The sequence below is a fragment of the Emydura macquarii genome, unplaced genomic scaffold (genome assembly GCF_026122565.2).
Source record: "Emydura macquarii macquarii isolate MOO-44397 ecotype Brisbane River unplaced genomic scaffold, CSIRO-AGI_Emac_v2 contig_2205, whole genome shotgun sequence".
Classification (NCBI taxonomy): domain Eukaryota; kingdom Metazoa; phylum Chordata; order Testudines; family Chelidae; genus Emydura; species Emydura macquarii.
In genome coordinates this window covers 20,443,141-20,467,187 of record NW_027132342.1, presented here as the reverse complement: position 1 = coordinate 20,467,187, position 24,047 = coordinate 20,443,141, and the positions used below count along the sequence as shown (strand labels likewise).

Sequence of the window (24,047 nt, the reverse complement as noted above, 5' to 3'; positions counted from 1 at the left end):
CAGAATAAAATCTTCCTCTTTGTCCCCTTTGCTGCTCGTTGTGGTCATACTTACCCACATGTTCTGGTCTTATGCATTTTGTATGACTTACTGTAAAGGCATACTGCAAGGCTAATTGTTTCACTCTTTGGAACAAGGCTAGTTGATGATATTTTTACATATATATGGATAAATATAAAATTTTAACTGGACTCCTGTTGCAACTCTGGACAATCTTTCACTCCAGTGGGGAAATTTTTGAGTATCTTTTAATTGGCCAATTTCTGAAACTGAATTTTTGTTACCGTTAACTATGCATGCCATATTGTCAGCATTAGTTTGACTCCTGCTAGTTTGAAACTATTGATTGCAGTATGACTAGATTTTTATATTTGCCCAGGTTGGAAAAATTTCTGATATACACAGAAACTTCTGTTTTAAATCTATTTTTCATGCTAAAGCCTTGGTGCCAAGAGTCATGGAGGCCTTTGTCAAAAGAACTCCCATGATTTGTCCTTTTTGCAAATAGTGTTGTGAAATCTCTGCTGCCAGCCTGAAGAGAGAACCATAACCTCCAGCTGTGCTTATTAAGTCAGACCAATTCCTCCTAACATGCTGAGATTTTTTTATGCTTTTTCACTGCTATGAAAGTAATTCATTTCTACCTAATCTATAGTATGTGAGATCTAGAAAAACAATTTTCCTCATTGCATAGACTTTCTTTCTTACACCCACCTCTGTCACCCCAGGAACCTTAATTGTCCAAAATATCAGAGAGCCATGGTTGAAATCATCTTCGTGTTACTCTGTTTTTAATCTGTCATGTCTGTTTTACCCTGAAGAATTGCACACTGTTAATTAGTTCAACACAGACTGATCTACCATTAAGCAGCAATTGATTCGTGGACCTTCAGTTTGCAGCTAATCGGGTTCTCCTTTTTCTCTCTCTCCCCACTCGACTTCCCTCCCCCACAAAGGAAAGTATAGGGAGAGGAAAGGAAAGCTCATTGCACCTGTCTTTTAATTTCCTCTTAGATTATATTAAACTTTTTCTTGCTCTTACTATCCAGTCACTGCCCCTTTGGTCATGATCTTCCCAGTGCCTCAGGACTTAGAAGTATAATTTTGAAGACATCGCAGGCACTCAAGCTCTAATATATAAATGGTTCTATGGAGACAGATGCTATTTCAATTATATTGCAAATCTTTGGTATAATTTTTTAAGTATTTTTATTGTGAATCCTAATTTAGATACCTGATTTATACATAATATATGCAATATATATACTATGTATAAGCACAGAGTTATGGTATATAGAGAGAATATATTGCTTTTTAGTATAATGATGAGACGTATCAGATTATAAATTAACATTGGTTGCATTAGAAATGGCTGCGTTGAAATATTTACCTGTTCAGTCATGGATAAAAGCTATTGTTAAATCCTTGTGTCAGTTAAACAGTCTGTTCTCCTCCCTTCCCCTAATCTGAAGTGCACTTTTATCCTTTCACAGAACAAATAAAATTCTTTTAAGTTGATGCCTTATCTGTGCATTGTATCTTTTCAGCTAACATGACCACTGGCTCATTCCATTTCCCATTGTTTCCAACACTCCCTGACTTGTTTGGTTATTTATTAAAGCTTTATTGAGGCCAGTTTGTTGACAATTCTAAATTCACCTGGTAAGATGTTGATAAATAAAATACACGTAAAACTTTTTTCTCTCCTCCCCTTCAATATGTAACAAACTTAGTGAATGCAGAGTCTGTTGGGAAAAAGTGTGATCAGAGTGGATATGTTAGCTTTAAAGATTTATAAGCAGCTAATAATATAAATTTTATATTGTTGAAACATTACTGATTAAAATGTTCCTTGTGTTTCATGGTTTTTTCACTGAAAATAAACATGCTATATATTATGTATGTAAAACAAGACACCGTTGTTTATATCTCTGACATTGAAGTTATATTTGTGCTGCTAAGGTTCAGTTATTTCTAATCTGTCAGGTGGAACCTTTACTTGAGACTAATTCAAAATCCAAGATTTAGATTTTTGGGAAGTATAGAAACTAACATGGATTGACATGTCATCACTATTTGAGTTCTGTCTTGTTCAACAACACTCAGTGCTTCTGGATGAAGCAATCCTCCAAAACCTCCCAACTTTTAAAATGATGCACCTTTCCCCAAGACCCATCTTCAGCCATCTTCAACAACAAGCAAAATTTACTAGTGTTTATAAAACTGGGTTGGGACTAGAAAATTCAGCTAAATGTTAAAATAACCAGGCCACTGATGGTGCCATTAAATTAGTCACAAATAGTTACTACAGTTCATTTTTATCTACTTGATTTTAAAAAAATGTATATTTTCTCACCAGTTTTAGTATTGCAATCATACTTAGTTCATGCTAGCCTGTCTATGATGCTTACCTTTTTGGTGGGCAATGGGTCTTGAGGGAGCAAAGTAAATGTTTCACCTTACAAAAGCAATGAACAGTGGAGATGTGTGTCTAAGTGTGTGCATGCATGTTTATTATATACCTTTTTAGTTACATGACTTAAAAAATGCAAAGCCACAGCAACAGAGTGAGAACTGTATGCAGTGCTATCTCAGTTGCTTATTATTTAAGATTTTGCTGTTTGAGTCAGAATTGGCTGTACTGAGGATCCTACTTTTAGGCATTAGTCATTTTTGTATTTATGGGAAAATAGACAAGTCTTAATTCAAAATCTCTATGGAAATAGAGTCAATTTATGTTATTTGAGTAAAGAAATGAAAGGGTATGTGATAAATAGGGGTATATTAAAACTGGTTACTCTGCTAGTCCCTTCTTTTGCTCATGCTTGCTTTGTTCCTCTTTTGAAAAAAATAAGGAGCAGTTCTGAACAGGAGTGAGGGCAACACTACAGTCCCCAACCCAAAGATCCCACAGAAAATGTCTGTTGGCAGTACTTGTACTTTGTCTGCATGCACACGCCCACACAGGGTTAAAATGAATATTACAGCCATGTGAAATTCTACTTGCTTGAAGTAAAAGGCAAGTAAACTTAGCTTTTTCATTATCATTGTCTTTTCATCATCTTGGTAAGGGATGTCAAATAGATATGGTGCCTGGGTTGGTAAATTTTCATGACAGTTTTGCAAGGCTGGAATATTTAATACCACTTTGAGGGAAGGAAAGAGCATAACTGATTTGGGCCTCATAACTATTAAGTGGTCATATATATCTGTTTCTGAAGTAATCTAGATGGCTAAAATATGCTGAAAAATGCTGAACTGGTTACTTTTCAACCACTTCTTAGTTTGTGATCAAAATTTGTAATTTCATACCCGGATGAAAAAAGACAGGGCCAGGTCCCAAAACACCCTAGATAAGCAGAGTACTCCCAGTTTTAATTCCACCCCCCTCCCCCCCATAATTTTAAGTGTGATTTTGCTATTATATAACGCCTAGGTGCGTCTTGTATGATTGTAATGTTGTAATGCTGCACAGATTTGTCTGTTTTAGAGCACTCTGAATTTTTTTTTCTATTTTGTTATTGTAGAAACTGTTCTAATAATAATAATAATAAAATTATCTGTATTCTGTAGACCTGCCACAGATACCTTTCAGAATCTGTATCTTTACTAGGCTGGAATTAATTTTCAGTTTTGTATTGTGAATTTTTTTAAGTTTTCTTTTTTTTAATGAAATGTTTCTTTATATAAAGCAGGTGGCATTATGTTAATAACCATGCATTGTTATTTTATATAATCAGCTGAACCATGGCGTTATATAATACCAAAACAGCTTTTATAATTTTATATATAATGTCTGATTTAGAAATAAAATAGGGAAAAAACACTTACTAACAAAATGTTTTCCATGCAATAAAAATTAAGGTTTTATAGTGATAAAGAAAAGTCTACACATATATTTCTATGTTTAGCTGCAAAACTCCAAAGGTTCCTTTCCCAGAGTTCCATTCATTAGTGTACAGCTAACTGACGAATATTGCCTGATAATGTCAGCTACTATCTCTCCTTAAGCTGATTCTCACTCAGAATTATAGCTGTCTTGATCAGACCATTAACTAACTTAACCTCCTTTGGACTTAAGTTTCTCCTATCTCATTCTCTATAGTTTAAGATTTCTCATAGAAATGGAATTACTACATGTTAAATTGTAAACTGATATCAGTCTTGTATATGGTAGAGGTAGTCTGAAAAGCTTTTTGGTGCCAAGCTCAGGTGTTGTATCTTTCTCTTCAGTATGCTTTACATGGAGCATAAAAACAAAATGTTCCAAGTCTGTGAAAAGTTTTAGCTTTGGAATGCTATGTGATAACCCATCCCAATGTCTCCAAACTCCCTGGAGTGAGGGGGAATGACTTCAGAATCAGCAAAGCACCATGTCATCACTTTAAAGAACCTGAGGCTGCTTTTCATTATGCCGTGGAACAACTACTTGGACATAGTTGCATGCTTTCAGAGAACTTTTACCTATTTTTGAACTATTAATAGTGTGCACCTAGATTTTATTGCACATCTACATGGAGATATCCTCCCAAATGAAAGCATCTTCTTGCAGTTACATATTAGGGTGACCCTGCTTGCTAGTACTATAGACTTTAACTAGTTGGTCAAAGCAAATACGTTGTTTTCAGCCATTTTACTTTCACCAAGAGTTGTTTATTCTTAAAGTGTGGGTATATTTCTTTGTTTCTGTGACCATTTGTGTTGTGCTGGTTCTAGGAAGTCTCTACTTATATCTCCTTATCCCTGCATCACCTGCATTCAGGCAGAGAAAAGTGCTTAATCCCTGCTTTCACTCAGCACCTTCCTCCCAGCACATACCTTCTAAGACCTGTCTCATTGGTCAGTGTGACTGTTTTTCAGATTATGTAGTGCTGCAGTTCATTCTTTTTAGAAAAACTTGCTCAGATACAATTGGGGGAAGCAGATGATATGTTATCACATTATAGTTGAAGGTGTGTGAAATTTGGAGCCTTGACCTCATGAGTTGATCCTTTTAGTTGACATTTGAAGTTAGGATTATTTCATTATAGTTCCCTGTATAGGTTCTTGTGATAAAAGACAAACATATTTCCAGATGGCTTTCATACAGACTTCGTCTCTGTAAATGGACTCCCAGAACAGCCTGTGTCAGATCACTTTTCAGCAAGATGGGTGTAACCAATAGTAAACTCAGGAATGTCAATTTTAAATATAAACACCCCCATCTCCCACCCATAATTTCAAATGCATTTTATACATGATTTTCATTATGTGGCTTTCCAAATACTGCACTAAGCAACATATGTTCAAACTGTTTTTAAATGAGAATCTGAATTAAACAAAAGTAGAATTCCCAAGTCTCAATCACTGGTTTGAAGGAGATCTGTACTGTGTCACCTGCTTTGCTTCTCCTCCTCCAGTCCTGTCCATGTCTTTCCTCTTTCACACCCCTGAACTTGCTAGTTGTGTGGAAGAGCTGCTTATTGCCAATACACTCTTCTCCCTCACCTACTTTCATCTGCTTGCCACTCATAGCAAGCAAAGTGAGCAGAAGAGCAGTGGTATAGATTATTTTTACAGTGTTGTAGGCGTGCATACCTCTTTACAGACATAAGGCACTGGAGGGGAGTCTTGGTTAGCTTTTCACTGCTTAAGAAATGAGATTTTTAGGAGAGACTTGGATCATAGATAAAGCAGTGCCTAATGGGCACTTTGTTCCTCCCCATTGGTTATGTATTTCAGGTAGAATAAGCAACTCTAAATGAGATGTGAAGTGGTGTTGTGGAGCACTTTCATATTACTTCCAGGATTGGTGGAGGTGGCTGCACCTGGTTCTGGTCTATTGTCTCTTTTTCTCTCTCCTTTTTTATTCTTCCTTTACTTTGCTCCTCTTACCCATCTGTGGCCTGTTTATTCTACCCTCACCCTTTACCCTTTCCTGCGTCTTCCATCCTCTCTCCCTTGTTTACTGACACTCCTCTTTTGCCTTCCAATCTGTATTGTTAGTCTTGTTGAGCTAGCTGCACAGCAGACTTCAAAATTAAATTCAGTAGTCTGGAAAGTTTCACTTTGCCATGAAATGGCTTACTTGGAAAGTGAAATTCACCAGACCAATTTGAAAAACTTGAACACATTAATGGAAACACAGAAAGGTAGCTTATAAACTAATGTATGGGTTCTGTGTTATTTCTTACTGCACTCCTGTAATTGTTTTTTAGAAGTATAATATTCAAGATGTGACCTTTGATATTAGGTTTCAGAACAGAGTACATTTATTTACAGTTAAGCTTCTAAATTACTGGCAAAGGATTCCTTTTAAATAGAAATTCTGGCAAAGTTTTAATGGTATTGGTATGAAAACAACCACAATAATAAACAAAAATGAAGTTAATTTTCTTTCATCCTCTACAGAAGGGGCACTATAGCAGAAATAAATATAAAATAGGACCACTAGAAGTTAATCATACAAAATTCTCATAATGCAGAATTAACATGTTAACCATACAAAAACAAATGTGACAAATGAAGTGAACATTAAGGAATGTTGTAGCAAATGGAATTTTTAGTAGTTAATGTCTGCTTCTGCTTTATTTGATATTAAGGCTGTATAAACATCATTGCTGCTTTTACAGTAGGATTCAAGAGATAGGATCTAGTAAAGTCTTGTGACCAGTTGCTATTTAAAGATGACCTTCAAGGCTTTTTCAAGTTTGTTCACTTTTTTGCCTGAGAGAGTCATGGTCCATGGCCATCCATATCTGCTTTATTTATCTGTGTCAAAGCCCTCATTTTCATGATTTTTAAAATTCAGAAATAGTGGCTATAACCCTGTCATCATAAAAACCCAAGAGGGACTTATGCTTCATTTTCTGACAGCACTGCTCTTGTGTGCCAAGCACATGTAAATAATGTTCCCCTCTCTCTGTTACACTCTTCACTTACACATTGCTACAATGTCTTAGTGAAAGTGAAATTAAGAAACCTTAATTCTTTAGGTTAAAACAGTTATATTGCTACCTTCTAGCACATGGGAGGAGAAAAGATTCTTACACTAGGAGGAGGTCAGGTTAGTCCATGGTTAATACGTCCATAGGGTTTGTGATGTCATTATTTCATAAAACATGAAGTTACACAGGCTGCTAAGGGCAAAATTCTAGAAGAAACAAAAGACAGAAGCAAGTTGATTTTTTTGAAACTTATTAGGAGTGTAGAAGTATATACATTAACATAGAATCATAGAATCATAGAGTGGAAGGGACCATAGGAGGTCATCTAGTCCAACCCCCTGCTCAAAGCAGGACTAACCTCAGCTAAATAATCCCAGCGAGGATTTTGTCAAGCTGCAGCTTAAAAACCTCTAAAGATGGAGACTCCACCACCTCCCTAGGTAACCCATTCCAGTGTTTCACCACCCTCCTAATGAAAAGCTTTTTCCTAATGTCCAACTTAGACCTCCCCCACTGCAATTTGAGACCATTGCTCCTTATTCTGTCATCTGCCACCACTGTGAACAGCCTAGCTCCATCCTCCCTGGAACCCCCTTTCAGGTAGTTAAAAGCTGCTATCAAATCCCCCCTCATTCTTCTTTTCTGCAGACTAAACAAGCTTAGTACCCTCAGTATCTCCTCATAAGGCTTGTGCTCCAGCCCCCTAATCATTTTTGTTGCCCTCCGCTGGACTCTCTCCAACTTCTCCACATCTTTTTTGTAGTGGGGGGCCCAAGGCTGGACACAATACTCCAAATGAGGCCTCACCAGTGCCGAATAGAGGGGAATAATCACTTCCCACGATCTGCTGGCAATGCTCCTACTAATGCAGCCCAATATGCTATTAGCCTTCTTGGCAGCCAGGGCACACTGCTGACTCATATCCAGCTTCTTATCCACTGTTATCCCCAGGTCCTTTTCTGCAGAACTGCTGCCTAGCTCGTCAGTCCCCAGTCTGTAGCTGTGCATGGGATTCTTCCGTCCCAGGTGCAGGACTCTACACTTGTACTTGTTGAACCTCATCAGATTTCTTTTGGCCCAATCCTCTAGTTTGTTTAGGTCCTTCTGTATCCTATCTTACCTTCCAGGGTATCTACCACTCCCCCTAGCTTAGTGTCATCCACAAACTTGCTGAGGGTGCAATCTACCCGATCCTCCAGATCATTAATGAAGATATTGAACAAAACCGGCCCCAGGACCGACCCCTGGGGCACTCCACTTGTGACCGGCTGCCAGCTAGACATGGAGCCATTGATCACTACTCATTGAGCCCTATGCTCTAGCCAGTTCTCTATCCATTTTATAGTCCATTCATCCAACCCATACTTCTTTAACTTGCTGATAAGAATACTGTGAGAAACAGTATCAAAAGCTTTGCTAAAGTCAAAGTATATCACATCCACCGCTTTCCCCACATCCATAGAGCCCGTCACCTCTTCACAGAAAGCAATCAGGTTGGTCAGCCATGACTTTCCCTTGGTGAATCCATGCTGACTGTTCCTGATCACCTTCCTCTCTTCCAAGTGCCTTAAAATGGATTCTTTAAGGACCTGCTCCATGATTTTTCCAGGGATTGAGGTGAGGCTGACCGGTCTGTAGTTCCCTGGCAGTTAGGAAAATTTTTAAAAGTTTTGCCATTCACCCTTAAGGCAGCCATCAATCTCATCCCCCTTCCACCTGGTTAATGAAAAGCATCCCAGACTCGTTGTTACAGATTACCAAACCTCCAATGAGTTAGGGCAGCCTCTGTGTTGTAGCTGAAAAGTGAGGACCTGGTTCCAAGAGGGGAAAGAAATAAGCAAGTCATATTGCATGTTCTTAAGGTACAGAAGGATCTCTAGAATCATATGCCTTTTTAAAAAAACAAGGAATTTTTTCTGCTCCCGTTCGCTTAACAGACTGGATCAGTAGGTTTCCTTCTGTTCAGATTTGTGAGGCAGAATGAGAACAAAATTCCAAGAGTGCTTTTCTCTTCACCCAGCACCATTACGTCTACGCACCATCTTCTGTTCTTTACCCTGTTCATGTCAGCCTACATTTTGGGCAGCTGATTTTGCCTTCTGATTGAGCCGTCAGCCAGCCAACAGGCAAAAGCCTACACTGTGGCTGTGACATGCCACAGATCACAGTGAGCTAGTTCTTCTCCCACTCTACTTACAGCAGCAACAGAGGATATTCCTCTCAGGCTTGTCAAAGTATAGTCTTCAGTTGCAAGGTGGGGGGGAGGATTTTAAAGTAGTATGGAACAGGTAGTAAAGAACACTTCTCTCAAGAAACGTCAGATGATACAATCTTCCCTTCCCCAAGAATTTAGATTCCTAGATATGCTCTAGGAATTATTTTGGGGAAGGTTGGCCTGTGTTATAGAAGAAGTCAAACTAGATGATCACAGTGGTCCTATCTGGCCTATGAATCTATATCACTTGACTGCAATAGGCAGACATTTGATGGAATCAGAGTTCTTATGTTCTCTACCCTCTAGGCCTATGGCAAGCTCTACAGCCTCTCTCATCCCTTCCGACACTGGGAACAAGTGGCCATTCTCTCCAACCATTGTCTTAGGCAACCACTCAATCTGTGAAAAATATCCTCTGTTCCATTAGAATTTAATATTTTTCTCTTGGTCCCTCAGGATAGAAAATTTCAATCCACCTTAAGAAAACAGTATGAATTGATACTTAAATGTCTGACTCCCAGTGATTCCAGTATCTCTGTCTTCTCTAGATTCAAGAACTCTGCAAGAACATGAACATGACCTTTGTAGGATGTTAAGCTAGACCTTATTCCCCTTGCCAGCCAATTTGTATGTGATTCTGGAAAGACTCAGTTAAGATCCTGGGCCTGCTGATCACAGGCACCATTGAGCTCATCACTAGTTCTGTTAAAGAGAAGCAGTCTTGCATCTACATTTCACCGTATGGGTCTTCCCTTTGGGGGAGATTGCCTCTAGGGGTAACCTGTACAAGACCTTGGAAGAGATGGCTGATCCTAAGAGAGTGTTCCATTCTGACAAGCCAAAAAAACCTGAGACTTTGTTGGCTAATTCATCTAGGACTTGATTGTCCTTTTGTGAGTCCCCAGTTAGATTTTCTTCCAGGTTCTGACCTTCCAGATTCCCCAAAATCAATTTTCAAGCTAATAGAACTTGCAGCCCTTTTAATTGACAGGCACACGTTGGGCAGGCCTCCAAGACCATTTCTGAGCTAGTTCCTCTCCTCCCTCTGGAGGTTCCTCTAGGGAATCTGGATTTCCTTGTGGCAGAAGGAGTGGAAGGAAATCGCTTCAGACTGAGTTTGGAAACTAAAAAATGGCTAAACATTAGATTTTTCTTCTTCCTCCTACCTCTCAGTGAGTCTCTTCTTTCTTCTTCCCAGAAATGAAATGCTGTAGGAGAAATCATACATTATCTGCAAGTCAAAGCCACCTACCCATTTGCTCAAAGGTTTTGCTTTTCATCCTGTATACTTAATACTAATCACACAGTCAGAGATCTCAACTTGGTGAATCAATTCATCAGTACAGAAAATTCAAGATGGAAACCATTTTATCTGGCATAGTTGTTACAGAGCAGGAGAATTTCTTGTGTCAAATTGAAAAGACACATACTTACACATAGGCTATGTTTACACTGGCAGTGGCAAATTTGCCGCCGCCAGATCGATCTTTCATGATCAATTGAGCGGTCAGTGAGACCCACTCAATCGATGAGGAAGTCGACTGAATAAGTCCACCTCCTCAACTAGCGTAGCGCTGAGCCAACGGGAACGCTGTTCCCTTCAGCTCAGCACAATCTGAACAGTGTGCAGAAGCAGTCGACAGGAGTTACGCAAACTATTCTGTGTAGTTTGCGTAACTCCCGTCGACTGCCGCCAAATTGCGTGGTAATTGTGAACCAGCCCATAGCAAATATAGAATCCCATCAGAGTTATTTCATTTTACCCTCAAACAGAGCCATTTTGAATAAAACCCTTTCAACTTTGGTCTTGCCCCATGTAGGATATTCATAAAGATCTTAGCACTGGCAGCGGCAGCCATCAGGGAAAGCAAAATCCAGGTAATTCCCTGTTGGGATGACTTACTGAAGAGATCATCAATATCAGCCACTTTAGATTCAAATATCCCAATGTTTGGTGATTCCCTTACTTGGGATTCATAATAAACAGGAAGAGAGCTCTGACACCATCCTTTCCCCATCAGTGTGTCTCCTCTCTGGGAATTCTCTTGAACATCATGGAAGGCATGGTTTGCCCAACTGAGAATTCATAGAGAAAACTTCTAATGATCCACTGTCAAATGACAGCACTGCATGTGTTTTATTTTCTAGGACTCACATTGGTATTTGAACTAGTCCGTGCATGAGACCTGTTCTATACAATTTCTTCATATTCATTCTTCACTGGGATCAATTGTTACTTTTATTCTCAGCCCATTTGTTTATCCCAAGGCGTTCAGGAATCACTAAGGTTGTTGAATCTGCAGCCACTGGTGGACTCTAGAAGTACATATGTTCACCAACCACACCAACAAGAAAGTTCCCAAATTTTGCAGCAGGCTTAAGAAAGCAGGAGTTCATATCATAGATGCCTTCTCTAGAGCAGTGTTTCTCAACGACCAGTTCATGGACCGGCACCGGTCCCTCAGATCTCCCTGACACAGTATAGGAAGCCTGAGATCTCCCTGACACAGTATAGGAAGCCAGTCCCTGTTATCAAAAAGGTTGAGAAACACTGCTCTAAAGGATGTGTGGAGAGACCCTGAAATATACATTCCTTCTCCACCCTCCCCCCCCCCCCCAAATCTCTTTCCTATTGTCTCAAAAAAGAGTGCATTGGGAGAGGGGTAAATTTAAAGCCAGCTGTTGGTCACTCTGCCTAGCAAGTCTAAAGAGCCGAAAGAAGCACATGGATCCTGATTTTGTTGAATGCTTCTTTGCAGAAACCCAGTTTACTGCTAAGGAAAATCTCTCTCTGGTGGGTAAGATTCTCAGTTATTAGAGCATTGAGCCCTCATAAAGGCTTAAAAGGCTTGGTCATCATCTTTAAAAGAGTGATTCCAAATGGCTCCATCTAGATGTTACTCCAACACAACCAATGGCTATAATTACATTAATGAAATGGCCTCAGAAAGCTGAACACAATTGGAAACTTGTAATTGTCAGTGTTGATATGCCCAGTAAACATATAGGTCCCCATGTGGTTTTTGCCTTTACTTTTTCAGTATGAAGTCAGTTTCATAATAGGCACACTGTCTGGGCTGTTTATTTCAAGGTGATTAATGCATTTCTCTGGTGGTTAAAGCTACTCTGCTGCTGCTTTTTTTTCTTTATAACAACACTGATGTTTCATAGAATTACTGAGGAAAGCACAGCTGCTGTGTATTTTGGCTTAAAACACTGAGATTCTTGGATGGAAGGTGTCTATATACTATTTATTTATCTATCTATGAAATACCATAACACTACAATATCTCTCTGCTACATCTTACAAAATTATAATATATTGGTGTTACATACCAATCATTCTGTTTTCAGCTCCTTCTCAACCAAATTTCCTCCTTCCCCTAATACTATCAGTCCCTCTCCAGTCACAGTGCTTATGTTCTGAGCAGCCCCTTTTTCCTCAGTTTTCAGCCAGCACCTCTTTATCTGCTGTATTTTCTGGAGTTGCCTTTGCAAAATGCAGGAGTTTTGTCTTTCAGAGTGGGAAGGTCACAGGCAGTGATTCAGGAGGTGTCATTGATCTTACCCTGGATGATGAAGATGATGGCTCTTCCCCAGGTAAGTCAGAAGAGATCCGTTTAGTGGTGAGGAAAACTGGGTTAGCCATTAGTATTTCATCCTACCAATTTGAGAAGAATGATCAAAAGAAACAATTATTTTGGGGGAATTTATTTCCTACTTGCCATGGTTGAATAAACAAGAAATTTCTGCAAAATTAAAGGTTTCTGAAGTAAACATGGAGCAAAGGGAATCATGGTTTGTTGTAAACTTTCTTAAGTTTTCAGATTTCCCTCAACTATTCTAACAGTTGTTGCTATCCAGCTAGACTCTATTAAGATCCTTCCTTACTCTTAGGACATAATTTTAAAGGGGGATTGACTTCTTACATTATACTGACAGATACTTAAATTTTCTGTTGCTCTATTCAAATTCTTGGCACTTAGATTTGTAGTGAATTGAAGATTATTTTTAGTGACATAATGCATATTAGGGGCAGTAAACTATAAAACAGCAGTAACATTATCAGCCTTTTGTTCCCTGAACTGACCTATGTATACACTCACTAGAGTTCTCTCTTCCAAGGGAACATATCCCCATATATTTTTCAAGGATGACTATGTTTTAATCTTGGGTAATTATGGAACAATCTAATTTGTAATCCACCCTAATTATAAGGGACTATAAATCCTACAGAAAGTAGAAACATGAACAGAGTGCTACGGATGAATACAAAAGAATAGTGCAAGCGCACATGGGAAAAAATCAGAAAGGCTAAGGCACAAAATGAGTTACACATAGGTAAGGGACATTAGGAACAAGAAAAAGACAAAGGAAAATGTAGGTTCATTACTTATCAGGGAAGAAGAGCTAATAATAGGTGACACCAAGAAGGCTGAGGCGTTTAATGCTTATTTTGCTTCAGTCTTCACTAACAAGGTTAATGATGACCACACACTCAATTAGGGATGTAAAATACTAAACAATTAACTGTTAAGACTAATACTTATTCGTTAACCGGCAGCATGGGGGTTAACCAGCAGTGCGGGTTCTCCGTCTCCATGGTGATGGCATCGGGCCAGGCCGGGGGTGGCCACACTGCTGCTACTTTCTGGGGAGGCCAAGGCCCTGGTGCAGGTGCTGCAGAGTGTCCCACTGCAAAACATCAGGGACTACTGGTCTGAGATGGGGTCCCCTGTGGAGCCGAGCTAGGGGTACTACCCAGGGGGCTGAGGGGAGAGGATGGAGTGGGGGGGCCCATAAAATTATATTGGTTAAATGGTTAACCAATATCATTTGAATAGTTTAAACAGTTACCTTTTGTAACCAATATTTACATCCCTATACTCTCAATACATATTAACAATAAGGAGGAAGGAACACAAACCAGAATAGGGAAAGAAAAGGTTAAAGAATAGTTAGACAAGTTAGATGTATTCAAGTCATCAGGGCCTGACAAAATTCTGATTAGGGTACTTAAGGAACTAGCTGAAGCAGTTGCTAAAGGTTCAGAGATTATCTCTGAGGACTCATGGAGAACAGGTGAAGTTCCAGAGGACTGAAATAACTGTCTTTAAAAAGAGGAACAAAGAATAAACAGGGAATTACAGGCCGTTAGCCTGACGTCAATTCCTGGAAAGAGAATGAAACAAATTTATTAAATAATCAATTTGTAAGCACCTGGCGGATCACAAGTAATAGCAAACATGGATTTGTCAAGAAAAAAACATGCCAAACCATCCTAATTTCCTTCTTTGACAAGGTTATTGACCAAGTGGATAGGAAGGAAATAGTAGATGTGATTTTACTAAGGCTTTTGACACAGTCCCACTCCTGTGTGGGGTTCCTGTTTTGTAGTGCCCGTTGCTGACCTCATGTAGCACTGCGGGCACTCCCCGCCTCAGTTTCTCTTCTTTAAGGGTACCTTAAGAATTCCATACAGTCCAAAAGGGTACAAGACAAAATTCCCCTGCTGGCGCTCTATTTTTTTTTAAAAGCCAAATAACCTTGAAGAAAAGTCTCTCCCCTTGGGCTCAGTGGTTCCACAGCTCCTCCTTCTTGGGGCCTGTGGTCTCTGGGAGTTCCTCTCTCTGAGGAGAATGTCTGTCTGTGAGCACCTCCATGTAACTGAGTCCTGGGCCTTTTGTGAGGCCTACATGCTCATTCAATTAACTGCCTCGATGGGGTCATCCCCTTTAAATTAGTTCATCATGGTCAGCTTGGGCCTGGACTCCCTTTAAGGGGTCAGCAGCTTCATGACACCTATGTAACGTTCTTATAAGAAAACTAGGGAAATGTGGATAGATTCAATTATTATAAAGTGGATGCACAACTGGTTGAAAGATTGTCTTCGAAGAGTAATTATCAATGGTTTGCTGTCAAACCAGAAGGATGTATCTAGGGGGGTACCGCAGGGATTTGTCCTCAGCACTATCCAATATTTTCATTAATGACTTGGATAATGGAGTAGAGAGTATGCATATAATAGTTGCAGAGGACACTAAGATGGGATAGGTTGCAAGTGCTTTAAAGGATAGGATTAAAATTCAAAATGACTTGATAAATTGGAGAATTGGTCTGAAATCAACAAGAAGAAATTCAGTGAAGGAAAGTGTAAAGTTCTACTGTAAAAAGGCAAGTCAAATAGGTAAATACAAAATGAGGTATAACTGGGTAGGCAGTAATACTGATGAAAAGAATATGGGGTGTTATAGTGGATCACAAATTGAGTATTAGTCAACAATGTGATGCAGTAGTTGAAAAGACTAATATCATTCTGGGGTGTATTAGTAGAAATGTTGTATGTAAGACATGGGAGGTAATTGTCCCACTCAACTCAGCACTGGTGAGGCCTCAGATGGAGTACTATATCCAGTTTTGGGCATCAGACTGTAAGAAAGATGTGGACAAACTGGAGAGAGTCCAGAGGAGACAAAATTATATGAAGTTTAGAAAACCTGACTTACAAGGGAAGGTTAAAAAAACAACTGGGCATGTTTAATATTGAGAAAAGAAAACCTGAGGGGGGGACCTGGTAATAGTCTTCAGTTATGATATAAAGAGGATGGTGATCAATTGTTCTCCATGTCCACCGAAAGTAGAACAAGCAGTAATGGGCTTCATCTGCAGCAAGAGAGATTTCAGTTAGATATTAGGAAAAACTTTCTAACATGAGGATAATTAAGCACTGGAATAGGTTACCAAGTGAGGTGGTGATCTGGAATCCTCATTATTGGTGGTTCAGGTTAGACAAACACCTGCCAGGGATGATCTATGTATCCTTGGTCCGGCCTCCACACAGTGGGATAAAATAGATGACCTTTTGAGGTATCTTCCATCCCTACATGTCTACAATTTTCACAGCTTTCCAAAGTGGGTATTTCTTAATGATAAGTGGATTTAAAGTTTTTGCATCAAAAACTTCCTACCGACTGTAAACCAGATACGTAAGCCATTTAGAATTAACCTTTTAACTAATATGAGTCTTATAGTTGCAGTGTATTGCATTGTTCCCTTAAATCTAGTCATTTAAAGTCTAATAATGGTTCCTCAAGATAATCTGCAGCGTTAGTGCTGTGCCGAAGAAGTTCCACACAGATACTCTGGATGCCTTCTCCAGATATCAGTATTACTTTTCTTCCCTGTTTGTAGAAGGTATTGCAACAATGTTGTAGCATTTCCTTCAAGAAAACAGCAATGTAATGTTACAAAAAACAAGAACAACTCCTCCCTCCCCCACTCAGCTGGTAGGAAAGTACAGGAAACATAACAAAGAAGGTCATACAACTTCTACTCTTTGGCTGTGTCTATGCTAGAAAACTTCATATCTATAATTCATTGCCAGTGTTAGGAACAGTGGAAGATGTAGCATAGGCACTCAAGTTTTTTATCAGTGTCATCTAATTCTAGTCTTCAGTTGAGAAGTTAGTTAACTTTATTTTACAACATTTGTGTTCCAAGTTGATGCTACCCAGTCTAATTAATACATTGCAAAAGGTACCAACAAGAACAAATGGAGATTTATGTGATATTTGTCCTAAAGTAGATCACATTACTGTGTCAACCTATGCCAACACATCTTTCCTGTGAGTAAAGGATGGACTTTTTTTCACAGCTCCTTTAACTCTGACAACTCAGCTTTGCAATATAGTCTCTTCATTCTGTCAGAGTATTTAATTGGCATGCTGGAAGAATTTCAGCGATCCTCAAAGAAAAAATGTGACATCTTCGAGGCCAGCTATAAACTATCTTCTGGTTTGCAAATTACTTCTATCTTCAAGAGCTTCAGTGTCTATTTTAGTTGTCTGGAGAATTCTCTAGCTCCATCTTTAGACCTTTATGATCGGTTTACAGAACTATTATTATTATATTATTTTATGTAGATTCTTGGTGCTCTGGTAGACCTCTCTAGTGAATCTTCTCCAGTTGTGTGGGTTTGTGTTTTGTTTTGTAGTGGTGTTTTTCTGTCTCCCCCTCCCTTTCAGCCAAATCCCTGACAGAACATTTTATACAACCCCTGATGGACACTTACCTTCTCAGGGAAGGCAAAGGTTCCTTCTGATGGCTTCCCTTTCCAAAAGGAATCTCCCTTCAGCTCATCAGGAGTATGGAATGAAGGGATTTTTTTCTGGAGAAGGAAAAGTAAGGTTGCCAATTCCCATTAGTTCTTAGCTTTGGCTAAACCCACAAATCAGAAAACGGTCAGAACTCCTTTGATCTTGACTCAAAACTGCTGTGATCATATCTACCATCTAGACCAAGTATTGGCAGCTAGACTTCCCTGTAAATTCGCCGCTGTTCAGGGCTCTTTAACATGGCAGTCTCCTTGGATGGGCTAATCACCTTTAAAAGGTTGACACGGTATGTGTCTGTTTTGCCTAGGACAGTGTCCTATACTGAGCAGATGTTTTTTGTGCCTATAATTCTCCACGAGGATGTGTAAGTTGCAAAGACTTTAGGACAGTGTTTCTTAACCTGGGGGTTTAGAGGGGTCGCAATTGCAGATCTGGTATTGGGGGTGGCAAGAAAGGCAATTGCCTGGAGCCACAGGGGCGCCATGAAACTAAGTTACATGCCTCAGCCCTGTGGGGGTGGGACTCAGGCTTCAGGGGTACAGTAGTTTGGAAAGGTTAAGAACCACTGCTTTAGGATGAAGCCTCATCTTCTAAAACAATCCAGGAAGGTTTCTTGGGCTAGCTCCAGGATCTTGCCAAGTGAACAAGCCAACATCATCCAGCAACCCATCTAGAAGAAAAGTGATACCAAATACTAGCGCAAAGAAGATGGCACCAATAAAAGATCCGATACCAACCCCAACAGTAGTGGCATCAAAGTTAGGCTCGAAGAGAGACAACTCTGAATACAGAGACAGTGATTCCAGGCAGAATTCAGTGTCCTCCCATAAGGGCAGACAAAATAAAACCTCTGGAGATAAATCCACCAGGATGTGCACAGCTTCAAGGGCTGGGGAGAAAAGAGGAGCCTGCAGCACAAAAGACCCCTGCTTGCTCCAGTAATGCACTCCTCTGCTTTGTTGCTTACTAAAGAGGATGAACCCACGGGAGAACTGTGACAGTCATTGGTACTGAAGCACCTACTGATACCAGTTCAAAGGTTGGTACCAAGAGTGCCATACAATTCAGCACTGCCTTTTCATGAGGTCTGCTCGCCATCACTGGGGCATCTTCAAGTAGAGAACCCTGAGGTCAGTGGCCAACACCATGGAGAGATCTGCTGTCTTAACCTACAGGGCTTAGCCACCACCATCTTACCAGGACTGGCATGAGACGACCAATACCCAGTGAATCAGCTGTACTCCTATGGCATGCTGCTGTGGCCCTATTGGGGTTCATAGTTTCATGTATCAAAAAGCCAGTCTCCACCACACTCTAAGTGAAAGAGGTCACACACCATTGTCCCTGGCTAGACCACTTACACCAGAGTACCACAAAGAACGAGAACCAGGGGCAGAGCAACACCAGTCCCCGGATTGCTCCCAAAAGATCTCTCGTCTTCATCTCCTGACAAAGTGTCCTTCCTCTCTTCCACCCAGGATACTCATGCCTGGAACATTGCTTGCTTCCCTTTCTGTGCAAACCAGTCCTCCAGTGCAAGTTTTTCCTCCCAGCTCTCCTCCACCATCCCAAACCCATGGACCACTAGGTGGTGCGAGAGCTGCAGCTTCTTCTGTTAGGACTCCTTGTGAATTATGAGACACCATCCCTCATTACCAGACACCTGTCTCCTTTAGTGGTCTTGAAGATGCTGATGCTTTTCCATCAATTCCCCTGTTCCCCACAGTAGTATCCAAGATCAGACACGACAAGGTTATGGTCATCCTGATGGCCCCTAGCAGACACAGTTTTGTCTGTCAGACCTGTTGAAGATTTCCAGATGGCTTCCCATACATTTCCTAGCTTGCTCAGGCAAAATATCTAAGAACAAAGGTCAGATTATTACACCTGACAGCTTTGATGTTGGCTTTTTGAGCAAATCTGATAAAGACTCTTCCCCACATGTTCAGAAAAGTTCTCTGGCTGAACTACCTACATCATACAAAGCAGGAAGTATTCCACTGGGAAAACTTACTCCTTGAAACAGAAAAGATTTTCTATGAGTAGACCAAAACAATATGGACCCAATGGAGGCACTAGCACTCAAGATCCCTGATTATATGCAGTTCTTGAGGCAGAGAGGACGGGCACTTAACTCTCACGGTCCACCTGGCAGCAAAATCAGCATGTCATGCTCCTTTAAACCACTTTTGGAGTGCTCTGTACACCATCTTTGCATCAAGGTGGTCTTTCGGTGGCCATCACCTCAGCATGGAGAGTTGGTGAACTCCAAGCCCTCAAGATCGTCCCTAAGGTGATCTGAGGTTTCCACCCAGACCAACTGATTTACTTTGACAGGCTTCTTCCTAAAGCCACAGTTGATGCCAGGAGAGAAGAAACTGCAAACTTGGTTATGTTGCCGTGAAAGGACCAAGCATTTCTGGGTATCTCCCCATCTCTGACTGTTTCCAGCCCATCTAAAACCCAAACCATCTTGTCACAGAGAATCTTCAAGTGAATCATGCAAATGCATCTCCATTGCCTATCAGTTGGCTGGTGCAGTGCGCTCCACCAGGGCACAGGCCAAAAATATTAGCGTACTAGAAATAAAATAAATGTGATTTTGTTGTGCTACAGGAAATACACAAATCAGGAATGGATATAGCAAGTGTATTTACTGTTTTTATGCAGAAGAAAAAAGAGTGATTATTCTGGTGAACTAAATCTCATGGAACCAATCGCATTACGTAAAAAGAAAAAGACCAGAAAGAAAGACTAGTGTAGTAATTCACAGGCAACTCCAGAATCAAAACATAATCCCAATGGCTAAATAGTTACCAAATGGAGAATCCTCCTCCATCCTTTAAAAATACCCCATTAACAATTACAAAGAGACCAATCTGGGAGGGCTTTAGCAGTGCTTTTTAAACAGACATTTAGACAGAAACAGATCAGCATTATATCCCTAGGCCTGGAACTAAGCCCACCAGACAAAAGAAATTTTAAGTTTCACAGAGGTCTATATGTGTCAAAATAATCATAAAATTATGGATTACACATTGTATTTTGGAATTGCTAACTGCTACCCCAGAATAGATCTTTGCACTTGTTTTAAGCAAAAAAATATTGAAAACAAGTGGCACCAAAAATAGAGACTACAATCAGAGCATGTAGTAGACATGACACTGTAAAGCAACTTCTAACTCTAAAATAAATGCAGCTGCATTTAAAGACCAGGCATTAAGCTTTCAGCTCTGTCTCTTAATAACTGATTAATTCAACCAAATTGCAGCTAATTACTCCAGGGCTGAATTTTGTCACAAGAACTGAGAACTGTAGGCCAAATTCTGTTCATATGAGTGTAAATCCAGAGTAATTTAATTGAATTCCGTGAACTGATATTGCTAAGAACAGAATTTGTTTCTGTGAATAAAGAAGTAGAGGAATACTGATTGCACTGTTGCACTGATTGAGCCCCTCTACTCTCCAGTGCGTGGTAGAAGGTTATAGACAGGAGAGTATTTCCCTGCAATATGGCAAACAGCACTGATTTTGATAATCACAAATGTAAGAAAGTACCCAATTAAATTAGACATTTCTCACGATTCAATTTAAATGCCAAAATGTTTACTAAATTGCCTATAGTTAGAATAGAAAAATATATCTTCAGTAGTGCACTATTATAGGGTTGCCAGTTTTGGTTTGATGTATCCCTGGAGGTTCCATCACATGACATAATCTTTAATTAAGGATTCATCTTTAGTTCTTGGAGACTCCAGGACAATCTTGGATGGTTGGCAACTCTAGCATTGAAGCCAAATGCAATTTATACGAAAAGCATGTATCTGATCATTTAAGACTAGCACTTAATATAATGCACTACATTTAAAAAAAAATAATAGCCTCTTTCCTTTTGTCAGTAGCTGCTGAATTGGAATATACAGAGTGAAGTAGAATTTCCTGTATATATACAAAATAGATAGACATACTAATTCAAGGAAAAGGAACATAATTCACAAAATTTCTAATTACAGTAAGGGAACAAGAGACAGCTTTTATACTTCCTGTTCCCAATCAGGATAAAATCACTGGCTTGGAAAAGCAGAGCGGAAAAAGGCATAGGTTGAATTGACTTGAATGGACATATCCATAATGGACATATGTTGATGGCATTTTGCTGTATTTAACTGAACCTGAACTGTCAATACTTAGTTCTTGTATATTCAGGCAATCAGCACAATCTCGGAATTCAGATTAAAGAATAACAGAAGAGAGACTATATTTTTCTGGTGAATTGCATCCAGGAATCTCATGAAGTGAACTTTCAATGGACCTTTCAAGGATTTATGCCTAGAAATTATGGCAAAAACATTACTGTTTTAAGGTGGCCATTCAAGAGAGAGGTAGAAAACTCCTCCATTATAACTGCTGAATAGGATAAAATCCATAAAGATGAATGTGCTGTACTGTCTGATATTCTTGACAATTGATGACTCTTACAGTATTTAGAATTTTAGGCAAGGTGGCTTAACATTATATAGTTAGGTAGCTGATATGTTGTATCTAATTTTTCCTAAGTCACAGAGAGATCTTGCAATATTTAATCTACACTATAAGGGAGCTCAGCTGAAGTACTTGACAGGATAACAGGTTAAAAGAAAAAGCATAAATGCATATTTAATAAAAAGAAATAGAATTATATTCACTAAATAATTTGCCATTTTTGTTAACCCAACAGATTTAATTATAAAGTAGGCAATGTGTGCTGAAACTAATACTTGAAATAGGGATAAGAAGACACAATTTACCACTTTTCAAACAATTATGATGTAAAAGACTTCCACCAATGGGAAGTGTTAAAGACAAAGGATTTAATCAGAACAGACCAATTCCATTCCCCCTGCCAATATTAAAAAAAAAAAAAAAAAAAGTATGTTGAATGCCTTTGAAATGAGGCATAATGGGTACTAGTTATAACAGACTTTTTAAAACATTCACAGGTCAGAAGTTCCTTTATTAACTGAGGAATACAGTACATAAGCTTAAGGAAGATGAAAACAATTACTATATTTACATACATGTTGGTGAACAAAAAGCATTATACCATATCATATTACAGAAAAATGAGAACAAGAATTGCAGAAAGCTTCAAATGAGAAGACTGGAACAAGCTGCATGAAACCATTCAGAACATGAATGACTCTGAATTTTGGAGATAATTTAACTGTAAAATGAAAGCCAGATTCTTCTGGACACTTGTAATCCTCCAGAAAATAAGAAGCTAATATTCAGACTAGTTTAGCGAGAGATTTAAGTATGGTACGCTTCAGTTCACATTTGCATGTATTTTGGAACTGTCCCAGAGTACATTTTGATGAAACAAACTTTAGAAGAGATTTTAAATGTTCAGTTTACGTTTATTCCATTTTGATTTTTGGGAACAAATCAAAACACTAGAAAACCCTGTAGACCAATATTTGTTTGAAACTATGATGATGGCAGTGCAAGTCATCAAGATATCCACAGTGCAACTTGCATGAAGTGACAAGTGATCCGAGAAAAGGATAGGATAATGACGAGTCTGAGACTGAAAATAGATAAGGAGGAAAATAAATGGAAGTAATGGGGAGCAAACACCATGAAACTCAAATTGTTCCAATCCGTGCTTTAATGCTGCAAATATCTGGCAACATAACAGTTCTGGTTTTCATCTTAAATCAATAATACACCGATAAAACAATAGTAAACTGTGAAAGGAAGGGAAAGAAGATTCCTTTAGAGAGACTTGCAGTGGAATTTACAGCCCATTCCCATTGTCCAGTAGAACACTTCTTGGTTGCACTCTCCAGTGTTCACGTCTTATTTGCGTACAAGAGCAGGGTAACAAGCGGCTTTTTTTATGTGGTATCACTAACATGGGACGCAGACACTAAATGAGACTTCGTTTAAAAGGACTTTTATGATTTTTTTACAAATTTGTATTTATTTATTCAAGTAGCCAAAAATAAACACTGAAATAGAAACTGAAAAATAGCTCCTACTTATAAGATCTAAAGATGGGGTATCAAAAGTGTGTTCAATGTTGGCCTTACTCTTCCTATTGAGGCCACTTTTAATGCTAGTTAGGTCGATGCTGAGAGTTTTTGAAAATCCTACCCCAAGTCACTTATTACCCCATTACTACTTCATCTGTATTTGTTCTTGTAATCCAGAGGTGACAGGTAAATTAAAATTGATAATAGTATTTAAACAAAATTTAAACTAAATGTAAATAAAGTTAAAAGTGAATGGAAATGCTTAGAAAACACTTGCTCATTTTACATTTTTTAAGGATTTCCTGTATGGATTTTTATGATAATGCATTGCATTTAGGCATTCAGATACCAAGGCAATGGAAACTGTATAAGAACCTAAATAAAGATGTAGTTCTAATATGGATTGCCATAGAATGCTGGACATCTAGAAATTTGCACGTTTAACACCTTGTGCTGATAAGTCAGTAAGACAAATATATTTGTTTTAGGACTTTTGTAACTCTGAGACATCTTCATCTAGACTGTATTAGATACTAAAAATACATTAAGGAGTAAACTCTATGTTAAATGGCCATAGCTCAACCGAAAGTCCTAAGATGTTAAAAAGAAAATGTTTTGTGAGATCCCAATTATTGGATGTTTGATTACTGAAATCTGAGCTAAAACCAGTAGGTTTTGTGTAACCTTAGTAAATGCCCAGGATGGAGAGGGATGGCTTAGTAGTCTAAGTGATCAAAATTAGGAGCACTAAAAAATGAACAAAGGAAAATTTCAGCTG

The 24,047-nt window shown here is 39.1% G+C and overlaps 1 protein-coding gene across 5 annotated transcripts in view; it reads left to right on the top strand.

The window, feature by feature from the left end:
* Positions 1 to 24,047, top strand: part of ATF7IP (activating transcription factor 7 interacting protein) — a 181,281-nt gene that overhangs the window by 137,280 nt on the left and 19,954 nt on the right. For all 5 annotated transcript variants that reach the window (XM_067559658.1, XM_067559659.1, XM_067559655.1 and 2 more), the window contains exon 11: positions 12,663 to 12,741. In XM_067559658.1, coding sequence (XP_067415759.1) covers positions 12,663 to 12,741 — 79 coding nt within the window. The remainder of the gene's footprint in view (positions 1 to 12,662; positions 12,742 to 24,047) is intronic.